The sequence below is a fragment of the Vulpes vulpes genome, chromosome 13 (genome assembly GCF_048418805.1).
Source record: "Vulpes vulpes isolate BD-2025 chromosome 13, VulVul3, whole genome shotgun sequence".
NCBI classification, from domain to species: domain Eukaryota; kingdom Metazoa; phylum Chordata; class Mammalia; order Carnivora; family Canidae; genus Vulpes; species Vulpes vulpes.
In genome coordinates, this window is record NC_132792.1 from 6,466,888 (window position 1) to 6,488,142 (window position 21,255).

The 21,255-nt window shown below is 53.3% G+C and overlaps 1 protein-coding gene across 11 annotated transcripts in view; it reads left to right on the forward strand.

Annotated features, from left to right (window-relative positions):
* The window catches only part of ZFAT (zinc finger and AT-hook domain containing), a 189,375-nt gene that overhangs the window by 163,402 nt on the left and 4,718 nt on the right, over positions 1-21,255 (forward strand). For all 11 annotated transcript variants that reach the window (XM_025993483.2, XM_072733877.1, XM_072733882.1 and 8 more), the window contains one exon: positions 1,001-1,131. In XM_025993483.2, the coding sequence (XP_025849268.2) occupies positions 1,001-1,131 (131 nt within the window). The remainder of the gene's footprint in view (positions 1-1,000; positions 1,132-21,255) is intronic.

The following is a 21,255-nucleotide window of genomic DNA, read 5'->3' on the forward strand; positions in this document are numbered from 1 at the left end:
CCTTTAGTAGAGAGAGAGAGAGAGAGAGAGTGTGTGTGTGTGTGTAGGGGAATGCCAGCGTGGGACATGGAGAATACATGCACGTCACCCACACCATCATTGCCTTAGACACGTGCCCCATCCTACCCTCTACATGGAACACATCATGCTCCCCTTCCTCGTCTCTTCCTGAATGACTCACATGGGAATGTAGCCCGCGGAAAACTGGTCCACGAGGATGCAAGCATTGGCAGAGCCTTGGTGATCTTATGCTAACACAGAGATCATGCAGTAGTTTGCGTTTTATTGAGTCAATGATCAGGGTCAGAGTGCCGTGTTCGGGAGAGTCACAGATGGTCAAGCAGATGGTGACAGCAGGCAGGGTATACTCAGTAGCTGCCCTGATGATGTGGATCCCAATCTTTTGAGACGATTAAAATAGAATCCCAAGCTTAAATTGGTTTGGAATTCTAAAGCCCACTGATTTTGGTAATTGAGACATCCCTGGATGTTTTTGTCCGTAACTTGTGTAATTTATCTGGCGCAGTCTCCCTGGCCACCTACTGTGTGTGTGCTCACGGGACACTAACTTTGCAACTGAAAGTGTTCGCTGGTACTTCTCAGGGGTTCTGTCCTGAGAGACAGTCTTGCCGTCACCAAGTTTGGATTCAGAACATCTGGGCTTGAGCTCTGGCTTTGTGCCGTCACTGACCCAGTGACCCCAGGCGAATCTCCTGTCTTTTTTGTGCGGAGGTAAGCAGTCTGTGAAGTGGGGCTGATATCATCAGTGTCATCTCTTCACAGGATCATTTGGGGCTTTAAGATATTCTTATAGGAAGTACTTTAAAACCAAAAGGTACCACATGGATTATTCTGTTGTCAAAATGAGCGACTGTGGAGAACCCTTGTTCCCCCTGGAGAGGGAGCCACCCAACAGTGGCCTCTGTTGAGGTCTGCTTTTGCACCATGCCCTCCAGCACCGGTGGGCTTAATGATATTCCATTTGTCTCTTCCTTGTAAGGTGACCGACTTGACCCCACAGCTGTGAACATCCTCCAGCAGATCATCGAGCTGGGTACCGAGGCCCATGATGCCACAGCCGTGGCCTCCGTGGTTGCCATGGCTCCAGGGACGGTGACTGTCGTGAAACAGGTAAGGGCCCTCCTGTCCCTCTTTGGTAGCAGCTCTTCACTCTGCCGCACACCTTCTTTCTCTCCTGCCCTGTAGGTTTTCAAGGCTGAGTTTCCCTACAGTAGGATTGAGTGAGAAGGAGATTGGCTTGGGCTCATGCATTTTCTTACTCTGCCTCCAATTATTATGGGAGCGTGGCTTCAGGTCCACAGGCAGTGGTATGTTTTAGGGGAGAGGTATAATATGTTTTTAAAATTCTGGAAACCTTTCATTCACTTCCCTCCAAAGAATCCCAGTGTGAAAATGAGCAGGTGTGGACACACTTGGACACATCTGTCGTGAAAAGCAGCCCTCAGTCCCAAAGACATGGGTGAGCAGAATGGGTGGGAACTGTGGGAGCCACCAGAGAAGCCGGGAGGGCTTCGCAGTGGACTGGCCCCATGAAATATGCAGCTTCACCTGGTCGATGACTGAGCCTGTGGGAAGAAAATGATCAGTGTTTGAATAAAGGTTACTTGACTGAATTGGTAGTTAAACCCTTTGGCTCATTTCCTCCCCTTCTACCCTCAGAGACTTCACCAGCTGTTAAAATGCAGTGTGGTTGGTAATTAGATCATCCTTTTTCTCTGTCTGTACCTCTCTGTCTGCTAATCTCTTGCTTTGTTCTACAAAAGCTTTAGGCTGCCTTACACCAATACTTAAAAAGGGGGAACAACGGTAAACATATCAGACTCAAGCAAAGTTCAAGTTCACAGAGAAAGTTGAAATGCAGACCATAGAGTTGTACAGTTACCTGTCTTTGGAGTCATTCATTCAGGAAGTACTTAGCAATCGCCCACACCCACCAGGCAGTGTTTCTGGGCGTCCAGGAGGGGACCAGAGTCTGCTGTCACCACGGTCACTCTCTCGTGGGAAAAGGGTAAAGCACAAATGAACGAGTGAGACACAAAGGATGTCCAGTGGTGAACAGGTGCAGTGAGGGACAATAAAACAAGGAGAGGGGTGTGGGCCGGGGAGCACGCTTGGGGGATATTTTATAAAGTGGTGTTGGGGCAGATTGCTGATGTTTGAGCAGAGGCATGTCTTACGGGAGGTACATAGGTTCGGCTGTGCATTTGGTACCGGATTTTACAACAGTAAACAGGGACATACGGAGCCGTGAACTTCATGAGAGGGGTAGGTGTTCTTGGCGCTAACAAGAAGGATATTTCTTAGTGTGGCTCTCACATGGGGACCCGAGTGCTGTGTCCCCAGCAGCGTCCCTTGGATGAATCAGAAGGACTTCCCAAGCTGTCTCCACCACTGTCCCCACCCAGGTATGCCCAGGGCACAACCCAAGGCCTGCAATCCAGATTAATTCTCTGGGGAATTAGTACATTCTGGTTCCAGTCTGGATTTCCTGATCCGCAGGCAAGACTCAGCACATGTAGATGAATGTTGGGACTGTGTGTCCTAGAAGCGCTCCTCCGTTAGTGTGGTTCTCTCGAGAAGAGCCCGGAAAGCAATGGGACCGGGTGTTGCAGTCTGCAGTGGCCTGCTGCCGATTGGCCGGGAGCAGACTCGGATGCGTCCATGCTAACCACGCTTTGGGCTTTCCTTTGTATTTACTAGACTACGGTCTTCCTTGTCTTATTAAATCTCTTCCAAAACAGCTCCTCCACATCGGGACATGGGAGTCCCAAGCCGGACCCGGCACGTCAGGAAGGGTGTGACTGGGATGGCATCAGAGGAGCTTTTGCACATTTCATACCTGCCAAATTCTTCCGAGAATTATGGGAAGGTGCCAGCGATTGTGATTTGCCGCTGCTGAGGGACATGATTTATTGAGTATCACAGGCAGTGCAGTGATACATGAGGTTGCCGGTTTGGGATACAGCTTCGATGTGCTTCGAGGCGTTAGGCTGACAGCACGACACGGGAGGAAGCAGATAAGCATCCAGTCTGACCACTGTAAACAGGTACAGTGTGCTTGTTGTAGCAGACAACAGTGGCGTCCTGTAGAAAATGTGGTTTATTGAAAACACGGGGCTAGGAGGAGCGTCAGCATTTAACACAGTCTGGAGCCACCACGTTTGGCAGTGTCTGCCAGAGCTTGTGTCCTAGTCCTCATCCTGTGTGCCTGGCCCAGCAACCTCGTGCACTGGGGCTGCTGGTACCTGATGGATGGGGGGTAGGTGGATGGGCGGGTGGCTGGGCCGGGGCGGGGTGGGGGGTGGGGGTGCAGGTAGACAGCAAACACCTGCTCCTTTGGCAGAGGGGTTGCAATGTGTGAAAGAATGCCCTCTGAATCCACTTGTCCCATCATTTAAATATAAAGACAACTGTTTTTATTGGAGAAATTAGTTTTGATTTTTTTTTTCTTTAATTAGAGTCTGGTTTAGGATTTTTCAGCAGAGGGATTACATCTGCTGAATGAGCATGCCTAAGCCACTTGAGTGTGAACTCTAGCGTACCTGCTGGCATCGAATGCCTGCCCTTCCTTCACCGCATGGGGGGCATCTTGGTGCTGGGGGTTTCATCTTGCTCCAACGCAGAACAGCACATGTAGTAGCTGCTCAGTAGACGTTTATTATGTAGGATGGAGTGTGCTGTGGGTTTTAGGTTTTGATTCTCTCATTATATCCTGTAAGACCCATACGGGAAAGAAAAATGTGAGGACGTGTTGTCGTAAAGTATGTATTGCAGAAAGGAAGGTTTTCAAATTACTACTAGATAGAATATTTTGAGAACTTTTAAAACTTTCCAGTTTGTACCTATCTTCCACAAGGCCAAAAACAAATTCTAGGTTGTGTATGAATCGGTTCTGGATGTTTAAAAGTTTCAAGATTTCTTTCCCGTGTGAAACAATAGCTATATGCTCCGTTCATGATGTTACTTTTTCCTGATATATAAATGTTAATTGAAAAGGATCTTTTTTTTTTTTTCTGTATGAAAATTTATCAGTGGTAATTGAAAAGGATCAATTTTCCAGTCTTTCTGGATGTTTCCAGGATGAAACTAATGGCAGGCTGGGTGGGTGGTAGGCTGGGGGTGTTTGGAAGCAAAAAGCTGAGAAAAAAACACAGTTTCTTAGGTTGCTTTCTTCTTATTTTTAAATGAGACGTGGAAGAGACTCAGCCCATAATTCAGGCCATTTAAATTTTCAGTTGGACACAGAACCTGACCTCAATGATTTCCTGTCATGTCACTTTCTCAGGTGTCAGCATTAGAAACAAATTCATGGGGATCGAGCATTTTGGAGATTCAGAAAGACGAGTCCGTACAGGCCCTGCACCAGCTGGGCCCAGAGAAACACACAGGAGCTCTGAGTGCAACTAGTCGTGCATTTGTGAAGACCAGACAGTTTTCATGAAATAAATTAGTTTCTTTTTTTCTTTTTTTTTTTTTTTTTAGTTTATTCATGAGAGACACAGAGAGAGGTGGAAACATAGGCTCCCTTCGGGGAGCCCGATGTGGGACTTGATCCCAGGATCATGACCTGAGCCAAATGCAGACACTCAACCACTGAGCCACCCAGGCGTCCCTCTTTTCTTTTTGTTAAATCTTGCTTTAAGGTTTTATGAGGAGGAAATTTATCTTTGATTAAGAAAATTGCCTTAAGTGGATGAAACGTAAGACCTACCAGCGCAGGAAAATCATGGGCATCTCTGAGTCAAAGTTAGTTATTTTAAAGGAAAAGAGAGATACAGCCACCACCACCCTCCTGCCTCATGGCTCAAATCGCTCTTTGCTGTTCTTGTGGACGGAAATTTATTTCCGAGACCAACATTTTATTTACTGGTCCGCAGCATCCTCTTAGCAGACTTCTCCCACCCCTCACTGTGTGCCCCCTCCTGGGTGCTGTAGCTCCTCTTTGGCAACTGCAACAAATTCCCGCAGACTTTGTGGCTCAAAACCACAGAGATTTATTGTCTAATGATTCTGGAGATCAGAAGTCTAGGATGGATTTCACTGGGCTAAAATCAAGGCATCGACAGCTGCATTCTTTCTGAGGATTTCTTTCTCGCCCTTTCCAGCTCCTAGAGACCCCCGGCATCCCCTGGCTCAGATTCCCTAACCCTCTGTCTTCAGGGCCAGCAAGGGAGGGTGAGCGCTTCTCACACCTCCGCGCTCTGGCCTCTGCTTCCTCACCTTTTCTCAGGCCGACCCTCCTGTCTCCCTCTCACAAGGACCCTCGTGATTACGTGATGCCCACCTGGATAATCCAGGATAATCTCCCCATCTCGGGGTTCTTAATCACATCCACAAAGTCCCCTTTGTCGTGCAAGGTAACATTCTCAAATTCTGAGGATTAGGACACGGACATCTTTGGGGGTAGGGGCATTATTCTGCTTGTCACACTGGGTTCTGGCGCTAAGACAGGTCCTGCTCCCAAAGGCAGGTGGCCTGGTGAGGGAAATTACTTACTCTTTTATTCAGCAAACACCCGCTGAGCTGCTTCTATCAGCAAGGTGCTGCTCTTGGCTCTCAGGGTATTTCAGTGAACAGGAAAGGTGGATGGTACACTTGAGGAGCTGACCGCCTTCTAATTGAGGGAGAGAGCTAATCCACGTACATATGATAACAGTGTGTTAGAGGTGAAAGGGGGAAGAAAGAACCAGCAGAACCAGTCAAGACCTTCGGCAGGTGGTAATATATGCCTTGGGGAGGTGGGCCAGTGCCCCGAGGGTGCTGGGGGAGCACCAGGGGCTCCAAGCCCATCTTGACCCTGGGTCTGGGGTGTGGGCGTGTGTTGGGCAGGGAGGGCTTCATCAGTGGTGCCTGAATGGTGTCCTGGAGGGTAGCTGGGAGATGGATGGGGCAGGGCTCCAGGCAAAGGTGGGAGCAGGAGCTGGTGCATGGGGTTGGGTGACTGAACAGGCGGAGGTGGCCGTTGAGGCCCCACTTCAGTTAAACCTTGGGCCCTGTTGTAACCACCACGCGGTGACAGGGGAGTCGCAGCCCAGAAGGCTCCTTGGCCTCGGCTCAGAGGCCAGCCCTCAGTTTCCTGTCACTTCTCAGAGCCAGATGTCCTTTCACTATGGGCTTCTTGACTGGTGTTACCCTCTTGAAGGCATGTTGGCATTTTTAAGATACCAGAGTTTCCAAGTCCTTCCATTTAGTCACAGAACCCAAATAGAGAATCTGCACTGAGCATGCCTGCCATCCATGTCCTCCCTGAGACTGTCACACTGGGCACAGCCTCCAGAGCCGGGTCCCCCAGGCCAGTGTGGGCACCATGCCCCTTCTCCTGTGCTTGTTTGTGAATAGTAAGGAGACTTTATAATCACTCAGCATCTTCCTTTTATGAAGGTCAGGGTGATTGGACAGGGCGTTTTTATGATGTGGGTCCTTTTGAGTTAAAGGGTGTTTATTATTGTTGAGGATGACCCCCAAACATCAGTGTGAGGAGCTGGGTGCACTGTGGGGTGTCAGCCTCCGGAGGTGAGGGAGGCTCTGTCTGGGAGAAGATCGCTGAGCTGCAGGTGGCGTTGATGTGTGTTATTCATTCATCTGTTTGTTTTCAAAAACCAGTAGCCTTTCAGTTCATGTGCCGTGCATGAACGACTGGGGCCTTTCCCTGTGTACAGGGACCCACCTGTGCTAGGGTTAGTCCAGGTGAGGCTGTCCAGTGGCATATATGTTGCCCAGCTCACCTCTCTGTGACTCAGTTACTATTTCTACTCTGTCGAGACCTGATGAGAAAGCGTGATGTTGTAGCATTGTCTAGAGAAACAGAACCAGTGCTGTGTCTGTGGGTGTGCGCGTGCCCATGGATACGTGCTTACAGAGATTTATTGTAAGGAATTGACTCACCAATTATGGAGGCTGACAAGTCCTGAGATCTACAGTCTGTAAGTTGGAGACCCAAAAGCCTAAAGTATAGTTCATCGGAGTCTGAAGGCCAGACAACCAGGAGAGGTGATGTTCCGGTCTGAAAGCCAGGAGGCTCAAAACGCAGGAAGAGCTGACATTTTAACTGGGGTCCAAAGGCCAGGGAAGAAAACCCACCCAATGTCCCATCTCCAAGGTAAGCAGGCAGGAGGAATTCCCATATTCAGGGATGTTCTAGTCAGGCTTTGACTGATTGGGTGAGGCCCACCCACATTAAGAAGGGCAGTCTGCTTTAACTTAAATATTAATTTCATCCAGAAACACCCTCACGGGAACCACCCACAATAATGTTTGACCAAATGTCTGGGCACCCCGTGGCCCAGTCACACTGACACATGAAATTAGCCATCGCACATGTCCATGTGTACTTCAGAGTGTGAAGTCTTCTTTGTCAGTGGAAGGCCATTGTACTCCAGGTAATTATTCACTGAAATAAATAAGTTGTTATAGAGATGACTTTGATTTACAGATTTGGGGGAGATTTGGCAGCTTCCGGAAAGCATACATGTTTGGTAGGTGTGTATTTCTCTCACAGTTGGTATTTCAGTTTAGGGTTTTAGAATGAGCCCCATCCTGCAGGTTCTTGAGGGGGTCACAGTTGATTAGAGGTTGGCAGGACCACACTGACCCCAAGGGTTCTCTACTGAGCACCAGCACTCCACTTTAGTCCCCAGGTCAAGAGCGACTAGATCATTCTTATGGTACCTCCTCCCATTGAGTGACTGTTTCACTAGTGACTATGATTAGCAGTTCTCTGTTGGCAGGACCGTATCCCTGTACATACCAAGCAAGCATCATCCTTACAGCCCAGGAGTCCTCTGGGTCCAGGGCTGGTGCACCCACTCCTTATTCCTGGTCCGCTGCAACCCTAGAGTTGCCTCTCTTCTGTTCGTTATTCTCCCTCGATGTGCTGGATGCCTCCAAGCAGTCAGCCACTGCCCCAGCGGCAGGGAAGCATCTGAAAGGAACAGTGACGACTGGCTGAGACCTGCAGGCACCCTGCCCACTTCCCCCATGCAGACCCTTGGCCTGGCACGGTGCAGAATTACGCTGCCATAATCTTGTTCAAAACCCCAAAGGCTCTTACCACATGCCGTAACTGCTGATTTAAGAAACAAACAAAAGTGGAAATTCCAGATTTGTCCAAAGTGCTCCAGCTTCTCCCAGCTGCTTCCCCATGCCCTTTGACATCTCTGGGCAGGTCGCCCGTGGTGGTTGGTGCTGGCGGGTGAAGCTGATGTGTCAGTCGGGAGGAGAGGAGCATGCAGAGCCTCCACGGGCTCCGTGCACAGCGCTTAGCCTGAGAGGCAAGTTTGGTAGCAGTTCTTGCTGTCAGACATGTGTTGGTTGCCAGCCAGCCCTAGAATTGCTCCTTGTTATTTGCAGTTCATTATCTTTGCAAGGAAACGCAGTCCACAGCTATGGCCAACCACATACACCACTTGCCTGTTTGCAAGGAAGCCCAGGTCCAGCCATCCCAGTGTTTATTGGAGGCCCTGAGCCATCTGGTCTCCTGATGCCCTTTCATGGCGTCCATGTGCACAAGGGCATCGGTGGGAGAAGCTAGGTCTGCAGAAGGCGCTTCTCCAGTGCGGCCTCTGGTAGGCAGAAGCCTCGCACCCTGTGATCCTGCTGGAAGGGGAGCCCAGAACTGGCCTCCTCTTCTGGGGGTGGAGGCTGAGCGTTTCATAATATTTGTGGCAAAATAAGAGAGAGGGATCCGGGAAGTGTCTCCTGTGAGGCCTGCAAGATGTCTTTTCAGTGTTCTTTCAAAAGCAGTCACTGCATTCTCTTAATTTGATTGTCGAACTGCACAGCAAGAGAGCTGACCGCAGAATCGCGGAGACTCTTGCAGTCCTTTAAAGGTCACAGAAGATAGGGGCCATCTGCGTGTCGTAAAGGGGACTGGGTTGAGATCTCTCCCCTCGTCCTCCCCTCAGGAGGGACCAGGAGAAGCCCTTCCTGTTTTGTTACCTGCCTAAGTTCTCGTAACCTTGGGAAGCACCTTTTCACTCTAACGGTGAGCAGACCCCTCCCTGAGTTCAGTGCCGTCCTCGTGGTGGGAATAACAGGAGCCTCTCACAGCTCCTCTCTGTTCTCTCCTCTCCCCTTCAGAGCCCCGTCTCTCTCCAGGTTCCTTTGCTGAGTGCCTGAGACAATACAGTAGCAGAATTTCCTCCTTCTCTGCCTCAGTGAAAGCCTGGCGTCTTCACTCGTGTTGTTGGTTCTACTTTCCCGTCGTGGTGGTTCTGCCATTGTCGTGGTTCAGGTATCTTTCCAGAGGACTAGGAATAGGTATATATGACATTAGAAGAACCGATGGTACGTGTAGCTGCTTGTGTGTCGTGTTACTCCTCACCGTGTGACGGGAACGTCACATCTCTTCTCTGCTTACTGGTTCTGTAGCGTAATCACAATCAGGATGGACTCAAAGGCCCCTGGCAGGCCCGTGCAAGGGTGTCCTGGGTCTTCCGTATACGATCACACCTGTTGCAGGGTTGCAGGGGCCGAGAGCATATGTGTGCACTGTGCTTCCCAGCCCTCAGTCCAACACCAGACTCCGTTAGGACGCTGGTCCGTGCCTCCAATCCGCATAGACATCCTTGATCTTTTATTCTCAGTCCTTTTGAGCCTTATGGAAATACGAAGTGACAGACTACTTTCTTTTTTTGTTTTTCCCCTTATCATCCCCCTACCATGAGAACCATTCATCAACAGCACATTGGTTAGTGCAGCTTGCTTCTTGCCTAAAGAACTTGGAGGTATAATTTATTTCATCCTGGGGCCCTGCCAATTCTAATTACATCAAGCTCCTAATTATACACACAGGTAGCCTCTCCCAGTATTTTTGTAGTTCACGTTCCTCATAGAACATTGTTCTGCCGCCGCTGAATGGCGACCTTCACTAGGTAAACCCAGGGACAAACAATTCCTTCAGGGGCTTGGCAGTGGGTTACTCTCCTTTGTCACTTAATGCCAGCTCCTGTCCTTTGTAAGCCTTCCTTACTGCTCCCGTAGCTATTTGAATCTTTTCTCTTTCCTTGTTTTAAATAAAACTTCTTTCAGACACGTCGGTCTTTGCCCTGATTTCCGGTGGATGATAGGAAAAATTGCATCCTTGTTCCCATCTCTCTTATTACTTGCTGAGCTCCTTTATCCTCTGGTAGTGATAGAAAATTCTACTTCTTTGTGAAATTTTAAAGTAAAAATAAGTACCTTGATCCTCCTGTGGCCATGTGGGAAATTGTCTGAAAAAATAGTGAATAGAAGTTTCGTTCTGGTCCTCTTTTTCTTATAGAGCATCTTTAGCTAGCCTGGAGAGGTCACTCTGTTGAACTTCTCTTCTCTTTTCTCTTCCTTTCCCTAAACCCTGGTGTTCCTGCTGTTGGGCCCTGGGAAGCTGCAACCTGGTTGGTGCTATTTGCAGGATCCTACTTTGAGTTTTAATACTGTTGAGTCGATCCCTGTTAGCTGGGTACCCATTTCCTGGTCCACAGCCTGGGCGGGGCCAGGTGGGTTTTATGGGACCTCTCCCATCTCTGCTGCTTGCCCTGGCCTGCTGAGATCACTCACTCCATCGCAGGTTTGTGGCAAAGGCGGGGCTGCAGGAACCCCGAAATGAGGGAGCCAGACCTGGAGGCCCCATCTGAAGGAGCTTGTCCCTGGGGCAGTGCTGCCACCAGCCGGTTCCACTTTTCATTCCCATTGGAGCAGTGGCTTCCATCCTGCTGGGAGGAGTTCCCCTGAACAAGCACTTGGAACCTCACAGCCCTCTCCCCCCATCTCTGTCCTCTTCCCTATCCTGCAAGTGCATATTCTACACTCCCGTGCTCGACCTGAAACCGGGGGGTCCGTGTTACCCCCACATGTGGTTGTCAGCAGGTCCTTGCCTTGCTGCAGGATCTCCCTCCACAACACAGCTCACATGTCCCTGTGTCCCATGGCTGCCACCTCCGTGGAAGCAGCTGCTGCTCCAGACGTGATCCCTGGAGCAGTGGCATCGGCTTCAGGGAGCTTGTTAGAAACACAGAGGATCCGGCTCCCCCCCAGGCCTCCCAAGTCAGACCGCACGTTACCACTACCCTGGTCCCCCTCGATTCGTGTGCGTGGTAGTCTGAGAAGCTCTGCTCTGAACCATCAGCCTCCCCACCCTGGTTTACAGATCTTCCCTTCACACCTGCTGCTCTAAGATCCAGTAGCACACAGAGCGAGCTCTCCGAAATGTAAGCCAGATTCCAGCATCCCTCACTGAAAACCCTCCAGTAACTTAGGAAGTCTCCAGTAGACTGGGAACAGGACTTCACTGCGGCCTCCCTATGGCGGTCTGGCCCTCCTGCCTCCCTTCACTGCCTTGCTGATTGTGCAGCTGCCTGCTGGGTTCCGCTGCTGATCCTCTGTTCCCACCTTGGTGCCCTCTGCCCAGAGCACTCATCACCAGCCTCTGCTCTGCACCAGGCTCACTTACTGTTGTTCCGGGCCAGCTGCAGGGCCACGCTCTCAGCCCTCTCTGACCTCTCAGGTCCACATCAGACATTCCCCGGGACCTGTGGATAGGATGAGCCATATCCCCTGATTGTGTCTTTAGATGGCGCAGTTGACCTTGAGGTAGGAAGCATAGCCAGGTAGGCCTCATCTAGTCCCTTGAGCCCTTGAAAGTGGAGAGCTTCCTCACCTGGTGGCAGACCTCAGTGAGATTAGAAGGATTTGTGTTTTGTGTCTTAGGCCACTCCCGTTGTGGTCCTTTGTTGGGCAGCATTAGGAAGTGAGCGCCATCCCCGAATGCAGATGAGAAGTGAAGGGGAGTTCGCGTCAGGCAGGCCAGCAGCACCACACACCGCAGGACCCCGGTCGGAGTGAAGGCCTGGAGGTGTCGGTGGCCTTCCTGCTTCCCCCGGAGCGGCCTCGGCCTCACCCCCACTCCTGCCATCTGTAGCTGGAGGGAAGTGGGTGGTGGTGTGGCCATCCTGCTCTGCCCACAGTGATCGTGGGAAGTGGGAGATCTGAGAGAAGCAGCTTCCGTGGAAAAGCAGATGCTCGAAGCGGGAGCCCAGCCTTGTGGGCTTGTCAGGGACAGTCACCGGAACCTGTGGTCAGACTGTGGACCTTCTTCCAGCTAGGGAAGTAGAAGAGGAGTTAGTACCCTGGGGCTGAGCCTGGGCAGGGGGCCAGAGCGCTCCTGTCCCTCCAGCAGCAGCAGAGAAGCTGGGAGGTAGGTGGGTGGAGGATGCCCCACACCTACCGTTCTTGGGGCCTTTGTACAGACCACGTCCTAGTCTGTGTGTACTCATGCCTTTGCCTTCTGCATCTAATGGTCTCGGGAAGAGTGGGGTTTGCTCTCTTTCCACTGTGGCATCTCCAGCCCTTAGCCAGGGGCTCCGCGTGTTTGGAGACTTCCCAAGTGCTCAGAATCCTGAATGGAGGATCTGATGTTGGACGTCGGAGCAGGGTGGACTCAGGATGCCTTTGACGTGACTTACAGTGAGCAGCCGGGGGGACTGCAGGCCCCTGAGACGTGGCCTCTCCGGATGCAAGCTCACAGGGTGTGTCCTGAGAAGCCCACTTCAGCAGGGTCGCCCCCGGCCGTGTCACGGGGCTGATGTACAGATTACGTGTAATTATGCACGTGCAGCCCTTGGCAGTGTGCCTGGCACGGGATGAAGTCTCCAGTATATTGCAGCTCCTGTCCTAGGAGTCACATAGCTCCTCGTCCCTTCTGTGTGCATGTGGAATTCAGCTGTAGCTGTTTCTACTTCTGGAAGTTTCTTTCCAGCAAACAGGTGCTAGCTCAGCTGTATAGGCCCTGTGCTAGGTGTTAGGAGTCCCAAGTTGTCGGAGGAGAGCTTGTTCCTCGGTCCAGACAGTTGCATCATGTAGATCAACGTGGCTGGGGCTGGGAACACCCTGACCCCCTTCCCACCCCCTGCTGCTGAGGCATTCTGAGTGATTCCAGTAGCAGGGCCCTGGTGAGGGCTGAGGATACCGTGTAGACACTTGCTTAAAGTAAAGGGGAGCTGGGGGAGGGGCTCTGACAGAAGGGGCACAGACGTGAGAGCCGCAGTTTGCAGATTTTCATACTCAAGAGACGAGTACAAACAGCAGAGAGGGGCGTGTGACTCTCAGAGCTGCCCCGGTGCCCAGAGTATGACGGATGCAGTTCCTGTTTCTGTTCCCGGATCCCTTCTGCCACCGACCAGCGCACCTGGGTGAGTTTGATGCGTGCCTGGAACGGTCTCTGAACGCCGCACACCTGGGAGTTAGTCTTCCTTGGTGAGGGCGGCGGCTGCCCTCGGCTTTCCGTGTCCGCCCGGTCCTGTGGAGGCCGCAGGGCGTTGGCTGAGGCCGGAGAAGCTGCTAGAGGCCACGGATCGGGGGGTTCGGAGGGTCTGGGTGCGCTGAGGAGAGAAGCCAGGTGCCTCCCAGCACGGAGCGGGGCCTCGGGGTGGCAGAGCACGGCCGGGCTCGGTCCCGTCACCACGTCCCTGTCCGGCCTGTCAGGTCAGCACTGAGGAGGGCCGGGGCCTGCAAGGATGGTTGCTTGGGGTGGTGGTGAGAAAACCCAGGGAGGCGGGAGGGCTCCTCCCCTGAGCCACACGCGTCCTCGGGGCCCGGCAGAGGGACTCGGGTGAGGGGAGACCCTGAGAGTCGCCGGGGCGGGCTCCCAGGCAGGGGCGAGGCCGTAAGGAGGAGCGTGGCCCCCGGGCCGATACACGTGTGCTTAAAGGTCAGGAAAGTAAAGCCGTATGCGCAGGGGCTCGTCTAAATACCAGGTGTTCCCGGCAGTCCGAAGCTGCTGCCTCGCCCTCCCCCGTCACGGTGCGTGCGCCAGGTCCTGTGTGCCGTCAGCTTCAGGGCAGCTCCCGAATCATTCAAGTGCGGCACGTGCTGAGCGGGCTAGAGGCCGGGCGCTGCCACCCCTCTGGGACGGAGGGGCGTCCACCGGAGGGGACGCCGGGAGGGGACTCGGGGGGCCTCACATCCCCGCCCCGGGGGCGCGGCACCTGCTGGCCGTGGGAGCGCCACCCGTGACCGCCGGCCCTGTGCCAGCCCCAGCCCCGTTGCACCCTGTACTTCTCTCCTGCGCTTTGAGAGAGCACGTCGTCCGCCCCATTTTACCAGTTTCCAAGAGAAGGATCCCTTCTGCCTCAGTTGACTGCGGAGACCACACTTAAGCTGTGCTTGGACCTTTGAGGAATTCCAGAAAGATCAGATGTCTTAGCTGTTCTTAGCTTAGCTTAGATGTTTTTGCTGCCTCGGCATCTCTCTCTCACCCCATCTGCGGGGCTAGTGGGTTTGGCCAACACACTAAACTTTGGCTCATCCTGCAATAGGCGTGGGGTCGGTGGGGGCGTCTCTCTGTCGTTTCCAGGTGCCTGTGTCACCGCGAAGGGAGTTGGCCCCTTCTCTTCCCCGCAGGTGGGCCCTCGGGCCTCAGAACCGGCTGCCCCGGGTGAACCCTCCAGCCCCGCAGCGCCTCCGGAGCCAGGCCCCCCCACCCCCCCACCCCCCCGGGGGATGGCAGCGACTGCCTGCAGCGAGCAGTCTTTACGGCCTGGGCTTTGGACTGTTTATAGGATCAGTATTTTCTGGAAAGAAAGAGTATCTACTGTCTACTTACAACCCAGAGAAAAATAGGGCGGAGGGGAGGCATTGTGCTGTCTCCCCAGGAAGGATGAATCACGGCCTTCCTCCCTTGCTGTGCATTTTGTCCTTTTTGAAAGGCTTTAAATCTTCAGTGATGCATGGAACGGTTTCTCCTGCCTGTGAATATCTTTTGATGTGGCCACAAGTTTCTTGCGCATAATACCCTTCCTTTGGTCCTGTATCTCCATGCATATTTCCAGAGTTGGAAATTTATGATGCTTTTCTACAAGCCACATCCATTTATACCATTTCTTCCCTCTATAAATTTGGGACCGTATTTACCATCATCCCTTTGTTTCTGACATGCACAACACCACACCTACCCTAGGGCACGAGCTCGCGTGCTAACCCTGACATGGGTCTTCCAGCCCCCCCTTTTGGGAATGCTGGAGGAAGCTCTCGCTCAGCTGGTTATAATTTAAGCGGTGAGTGAAATCCCAATTACTGGGAAAAATGAGGCTTCTTCCTCAGAGCTTAAACATACACAGAGGAACGTTCCACCTGCAAGAATGGGCTGCGGTCTTGCGTTTCATTCTCTTTGTTTGGTTGTATTTGGGTTTTTATCTGCAGCCCTCTCTTCTTACCACGCCAGAGTCTGAAAGTTCCTCCAGTGGAAGGGACCTGGGAAGGCGTTGCAGTCTGGGACTCACACGGTGTTCAGGGCCAGGGCCGACTCTGTCAGGAAACCGCCCTGCCCTGCGTGTCCAGGACAAGTGCCCTGTCCCCTGCCTCCACTGGGCCGCAAGCCTGCGGGCACAGCAGGATCCAAGCAAGGCAAGGGCACCGGCCCTGGCTCTGTACTGAAACGTCCCCTTGAATGCCATGATACGGCCTAGTGCACAGACACTGCTTTTGGCGACCTTGCACAGTTGGAGAGACAGGCTTCTACGGGGCCTCACCCGTGTCCCCGGCTGTGGCTCCTCCCTGTGACTGGCACTGTCTGACTGAGGCACCTGTGCAGTCAGCTTTGCTGTATTTGGTGGGTTTTGAGCAAGGGTGGCATGTTTCTTTCTTTCTTTTTTTTTTTAAAGATTTTATTTATTCATGAGAGACACAGAGAGAGAGGCAGAGACAGGCAGAGGGAGAAGCAGGCTGGATGCCGGGACTCTGGGATCACGCCCTGAGCCAAAGGCAGATGCTCAACAGCTGAGCCACCCAGGCGTCCCAAGGGCAACACATTTCTTGTACTCTGCACTCATGTTTTCAGTGATTCATTCAAGAAACAGGGATTCACTGTTTCCTGTCTGCCAGGTGTGGCCAGGCTCCCTATAACGGGGTCAGCTCTGGACACACTCGCTCAAGGTGCCTGGGGTGGGGACTCCCTGGATGACGGGCACCTGAATCTCAAAGGAAAGGCAGTGGTGGGTCTTCAGGCAAGTGGAGTTCAGGGGTGAGAGAGAATCCCTGTGTGCTCGAGAACCAAAGATGAGCATGGGGTCAGGGAAGGAAAGTCCTTGTCTCTCCCACTGGGGAGCTTGGCTTCATCCTGAGGGTTGCAAGCAGCCCCCGAATAATGCACACAGGTAGTTAGATCGTAGGCCTTGGAGGCTCCTACCTGGCTTCACATTCCAGAATCACCTATTACCAGCTGTGGGGTCTCAGTAACTCGGGGAGCCACTTCTCAGAAAGAGAGGGCTGCCTTCCTTCCTGCCGTGTGCTGCATGAGCATTAAATGAGGTGAGGACTCTGCGGACACTCGGGAAACTGTGAAGGGCCCACCTGTTAAGGCCACTATGAGAAGTGACAGATCTACAAGGAAGGAAGCCCTGTCATTGGATGCAGACTGCTCTAACAGGAAGTATCAGGAAGGACAGAAAGAAGTAGCGTGACCCAGGTTGGGGACCTGTATATGGCTGTTCCACACCCATTCCCGTGCTCGTGGACACAAATGTATGCACACCCACATGCAAATATTCACACTCATGTACATGTGCAGATACACACCCCTGCCCGCAGACACATGCACACAGGTACATGTGCAGATGTATGCACACCCACACACGTTTACAGTCACACACCCCACCTGTATACACATGCACACAGGTACATGTGCAGATGTACGCACGCCCACATACATGTTCACACTCATCTATGTGTACAGCTGCATACCCCTGCCTGTAGACACATGCACACACATGCATATGCCCACACTCACATGCATATACACATATACTTCTGCCTGTATACACATGGACAAGTATATACACACATATATGTCCACACTCACATACGTACACACCCACCCCTGCCCACAGACAGGTGCACACACACATGCACAAGTGTGTATATGTACACACCCCTCACCCTGACACACGCACACACATATGCCTACACTCACATACATGTGTAGATACACCCGCACTTTGCACATACCTACGCTACACACCTCTAGTTTGCCTCCTTGTGGGGGTTCAGCTGTTCTTTTAGATTCCTCCCATCTCCCACGCTGGCCTTACTCAGCCCAGCCCATCACGGGCACTTATTGCATTTTGTGAGCCGATGCTGCGGTCGGTGGCTCTACCCTCCCGCTGGCATCTGAAGCCTGTCTGCCTCCCCTGCACCACCAAGGTCCGGCGATGAGGCCAGCTCTCGGCAAGTCCTGAGAGCCTCGACAGCGCCAGCAAGAGGGGAATGGGTAGGGCCTCTCTGTTCACCGGCTGGCCTGCAGCCCCAGGCGCCCTCCCTTTTAAGGGCATTAGTAACAGCTGAGAGAGGGCTGCTCCCCCAGACTCGGTTTAATAAACCAGAACTTGGTTCAGTGTATTTAAAGGTGGCTGGGAGGTGTGAAGGATGCCTGGGGCAAAGCCGTCTTTCCCGCAGTGGCTAGAAGTGGCAGAGGGGTTTGTTACCCCTGAAAACGCGAAGGAGGATCCTGGCCCTGGAGACCCTCAGACCAGAGTCTCCCACGTGAAGACTCTCATCATCTTCCCCGCACCCGAGGGGCAGCAGGCTCGTGGGACGGCGCTGGCCTGTGGGCAGCATCCTAATGCAGGTGCTTTGCTGCGATTTTCATTCCAAAGGGTTCTCAGGCGAACACACATAAAGCAGGGCCATCCCAATAGGTGTCTTTCTGGTTTCTTTTCATTTTAGGGCCAAGAGAGGCATCTATCTTTTGTTTCTCATTTATTTATGAGCTTGGAGCAAAGTTTAAATAAATGTGCTAAGTTTGACAGAACCCAAGGGTTGCCTGGGAATTCTGGTGCCGCCAGCGCTGAAATTGCAGGGGTCTGTTGCGATGATGGAGCTTCTGAGGAGCTTCTGTGGCCCGGAGCCCCTCCGGCACGAGCCTGTGGCCGGCTCAGGCACCGGGAGGTTATCTGCGTGGTTTTGAAAGCTCGTTTACTGTAATCCACCTGCCGTGTGTGAACGTGGCGTGTCAAATACCCAGCTAGCAACAGCCTCTTCTCTCTGCTCGCCGCCACCTCTGTGGGATTCAGCCAAGAACACAGCTCTTTCTTCCAGTAATTGGTCTTTGTTGGTCATGTTGTGATGTCCTTGAATGTCTCTGGGCTGTTTTGATGGCCTGGGGCAGGTAGTTGGTGCAGAGTCCGGCACATGAGAACCCGTGCTGGGGACTGAGTCCGGGTGTGGGAGGTGGTACGTGGAGGTGACGTGCTGTCTCGGGGCTGGCTTCCCCATGGGACACCGCTCCCCTGGGCGTCCTCTTGTTTGGCAGGACAGCCCGCCGTGTGCTTCTCGTGCCCAGCGTCAGGATCGCTGCGGACAAGGTGTCGGGGCAGGAAGCTTCCCATCCTATCACTGCCCTCGAGGACGTTCTTGGGAGCATCTGTGTCTGAGGCTTGCGGACACTTGCACAGAGGAGCCCACCAGTGTGTTCTTTTTAAAGAGGGAGTAGGGCTGTGGAAACAGATGGTGCCAGGGTTGGATGCAGGAGGCCAGTCTGAGAATCGGGAAGGGAGGGCTGGTCCTACCTGGAGGAGTCCCGTGCTGTGGGTGAGGATCCACGATCACCTGTCTGCCCATCAAAGGCACAAGAGCCTGGGGGGCCAGCCATGTGGCCTGGACTGAAGTATCCTCTGGCCTGGCGTCTAGGAGCATGGACATGGGAGTGGGGAGAGCATGGGGGCCAAGCCCCAAGCGGGTCTCTCCCTCTCCTGGAGCCCCATGGGCCCTGGAGCTGGGGACTGTGTCCTCACAGGGTGTCGTGAAGACCGGATACCACAGCACAAGTAAAATGCTTGACACGGCGCCTGACCTACCACATGGGCCTCTCCCCCTCCTCTCCTCCTCATCACAGGCTGCTTGGACAACTCTTAGCAGTGAGAAGCAGTCTGATCTCAGAGCCCCGGCTGCCTTCAGGTGTCCGCAGAGTCGTTCCGTGCTTGCGGGAGAGTCCCTGTCGTGTTCACCCACAGGCCCGGCACCAGGCCAGGCGTCTCGACTGTTCTTCCAGGAGCCGAGTCCACTTTGTGGCCTGGTGTGAGGCCTCCCAGTGCAGGGTGCAGGGTTTTCAGGCCAAAAGTCTGAAGACCAGGCTCTGGTTCTGATAGTGTGGTCCTGGGTGATTTATTTCCTCTCTGAGCCCAGCTTTTCTCCTGTAAAATAAGGGGATGGACCTTCAGGACTTTGGGAGCCCAGGGGGGTCCCTCTGTGGACAGCTTGCCTCTTGCCAGCCCCACTGTAGTCTGGGTGGGCACCTGTCAGACCGAAACAAGGGCCAGCAGTGGCCTGGCCTGGGGGCGGCGGGGACTCCAGGCTGTCCTCTGTTGTGGCTTCCAGGTTCTACCCACGGATAGTTGGAGAGGTACCACCAGCGCCCGCCGTGTGCCCACCAGGCCCGTGGCACTGGGCTGGGATGGGGGAGCCTGTCCTTGGTCTGCAGAAGCTGTGGGTGTATTGGGCAGATTGTGTCAGATGGACTAGGATACGGAGCCATGTGGGGGGCGCCCTGTGTGGGTCCTGTGGGCACAGGGAACCCTTTGCCTTAAGGAGGGCTTCCCCAGCTAGGGATGCTTCTGGGGAGTTTCTTGAATGTTGGGAAGGAGAAAGGTTAACCTGCTTGGAATGGTTTCCACAAAAAGTGGAGAGGGGACCTGGAGAGGACGCAGGCAGGGGCGTAGGGAGACAGCAGGACCCGGCCCGGCCCGCCCGGTCCCCGTCAGCGTGTGCCTGTGAGCGGACGGCGAGGGCTGGAGGCCACAGGGGAGCCTGGGTCTCAGCGGACGCTCCTCAGCCGGCACAGAGCCGAGCAGGGTGCCTGGGTCTGCCCGCCATCTGGTTTAGATTCCAGAAGAACACTTGAGGTGGGCAGAGCTGCGGAACTCAGAGCCTGATTTAGTGAATAATTTGCGCAGTCCCCTGGGTTTCGGTTTCCTATTAAGCTATCTGTGCTGCTAATAATTTGGCTGGAAGATACATTAGATACAGCATTTGGGGAAAGCGAAGTACCCATCTCAGGGGGTAATGACATTGTGAAGCCGTATTATTTCTACTGTGGGGAACAATTGTACGCCCGAGCTAATAGTTTAAGCTACCAGAGAGCTCACCTTGAGTGGAGGGAAGTGGTTGAGAGCTCTGCAGGCAGCTGTCAAGGACTTGGGGTGTGTAAAGTAATACTTCAACCCGATTAATGTGTGACGTGTAATCCCATTCATTAGCCGCTGTCACACTACACCAGCTGAGGGAGGTCCCCGGACGAGGGGTCCCCCAGACCAAGGTCCAGCTCTTGCTACTTTCCAGCTGTTTGACCCTGGATGACTCCCTGGCCCACTGCAGGCTTCATTCAGAAATGCCCAGCATGAGACACCTGTGCGTACGTGGGCAGCACGTTCAGTAACAGCGAGGGGCCGGGTGGACGCTGGGCTCCATGGGACGGGGACAGTCCCTCTGCAGAGCCTCGCAAGCGCCTTCTGTGGAGCATGAAGCTCCCCACTTCATCACCCATCGCCTCCCACTCCATCAGTCCTCTTTCGGCAACATTCTCTTCCCGTACGTACCAGCTGGAGGGCAGCGTCTGCAGGGCTGGCAGGGCCACTCACTCACGAAAGCTCAGGAAAACATAACCACCGCTCCACAGGAGGCAACAGCCAGGCTTTGGGGACCCTGTCCGTTGTTAGTTATGTTTTGGGGGCTCAGTATGGTGACTGAGCAGCCGCTTGCAGCCCGTAACGCCTGCGCCTGCCAAGAAGGATGCTCTTTACAGGACTTCTGCAAAAGGTACATTTACCGTTGTCTCCATCACTCCTCCTAGTGAATTAAGCCCAAAGGTCTGCGGTGCTCTCATAATGAGCAGTGGATGGATGGAATGGTGATTCTGTTGCACGAAGCCCTGGAGCTGAAAACTGGGGGGAGGGAGAAAAAGGCTTATGTTTGAACAGACTTCATACTTACAGAAGGTGACGTGGACAAATGAACATAAATACTAAAAGGGGCAGCGAGACAAGTCTAACACGCAGGGAGTCTTTACCTCCCATGTTAGGCAAGTTTCCATTGGCGGGGGCCGTGGACTGGGTGACGCAGGCCCTTCTCTGAAAACCATCCGTGTTTTCCTTTGTAAAACCCTCAGCTGGTGACCAGGGCTCTCAGGGACCTGACCGTGAGCCTCGCCTGCCGCTGCTGCCCAGCGCTCCCTCCCTCCTGTGGCTTTGGCACATTGGACAGACGCCCCCA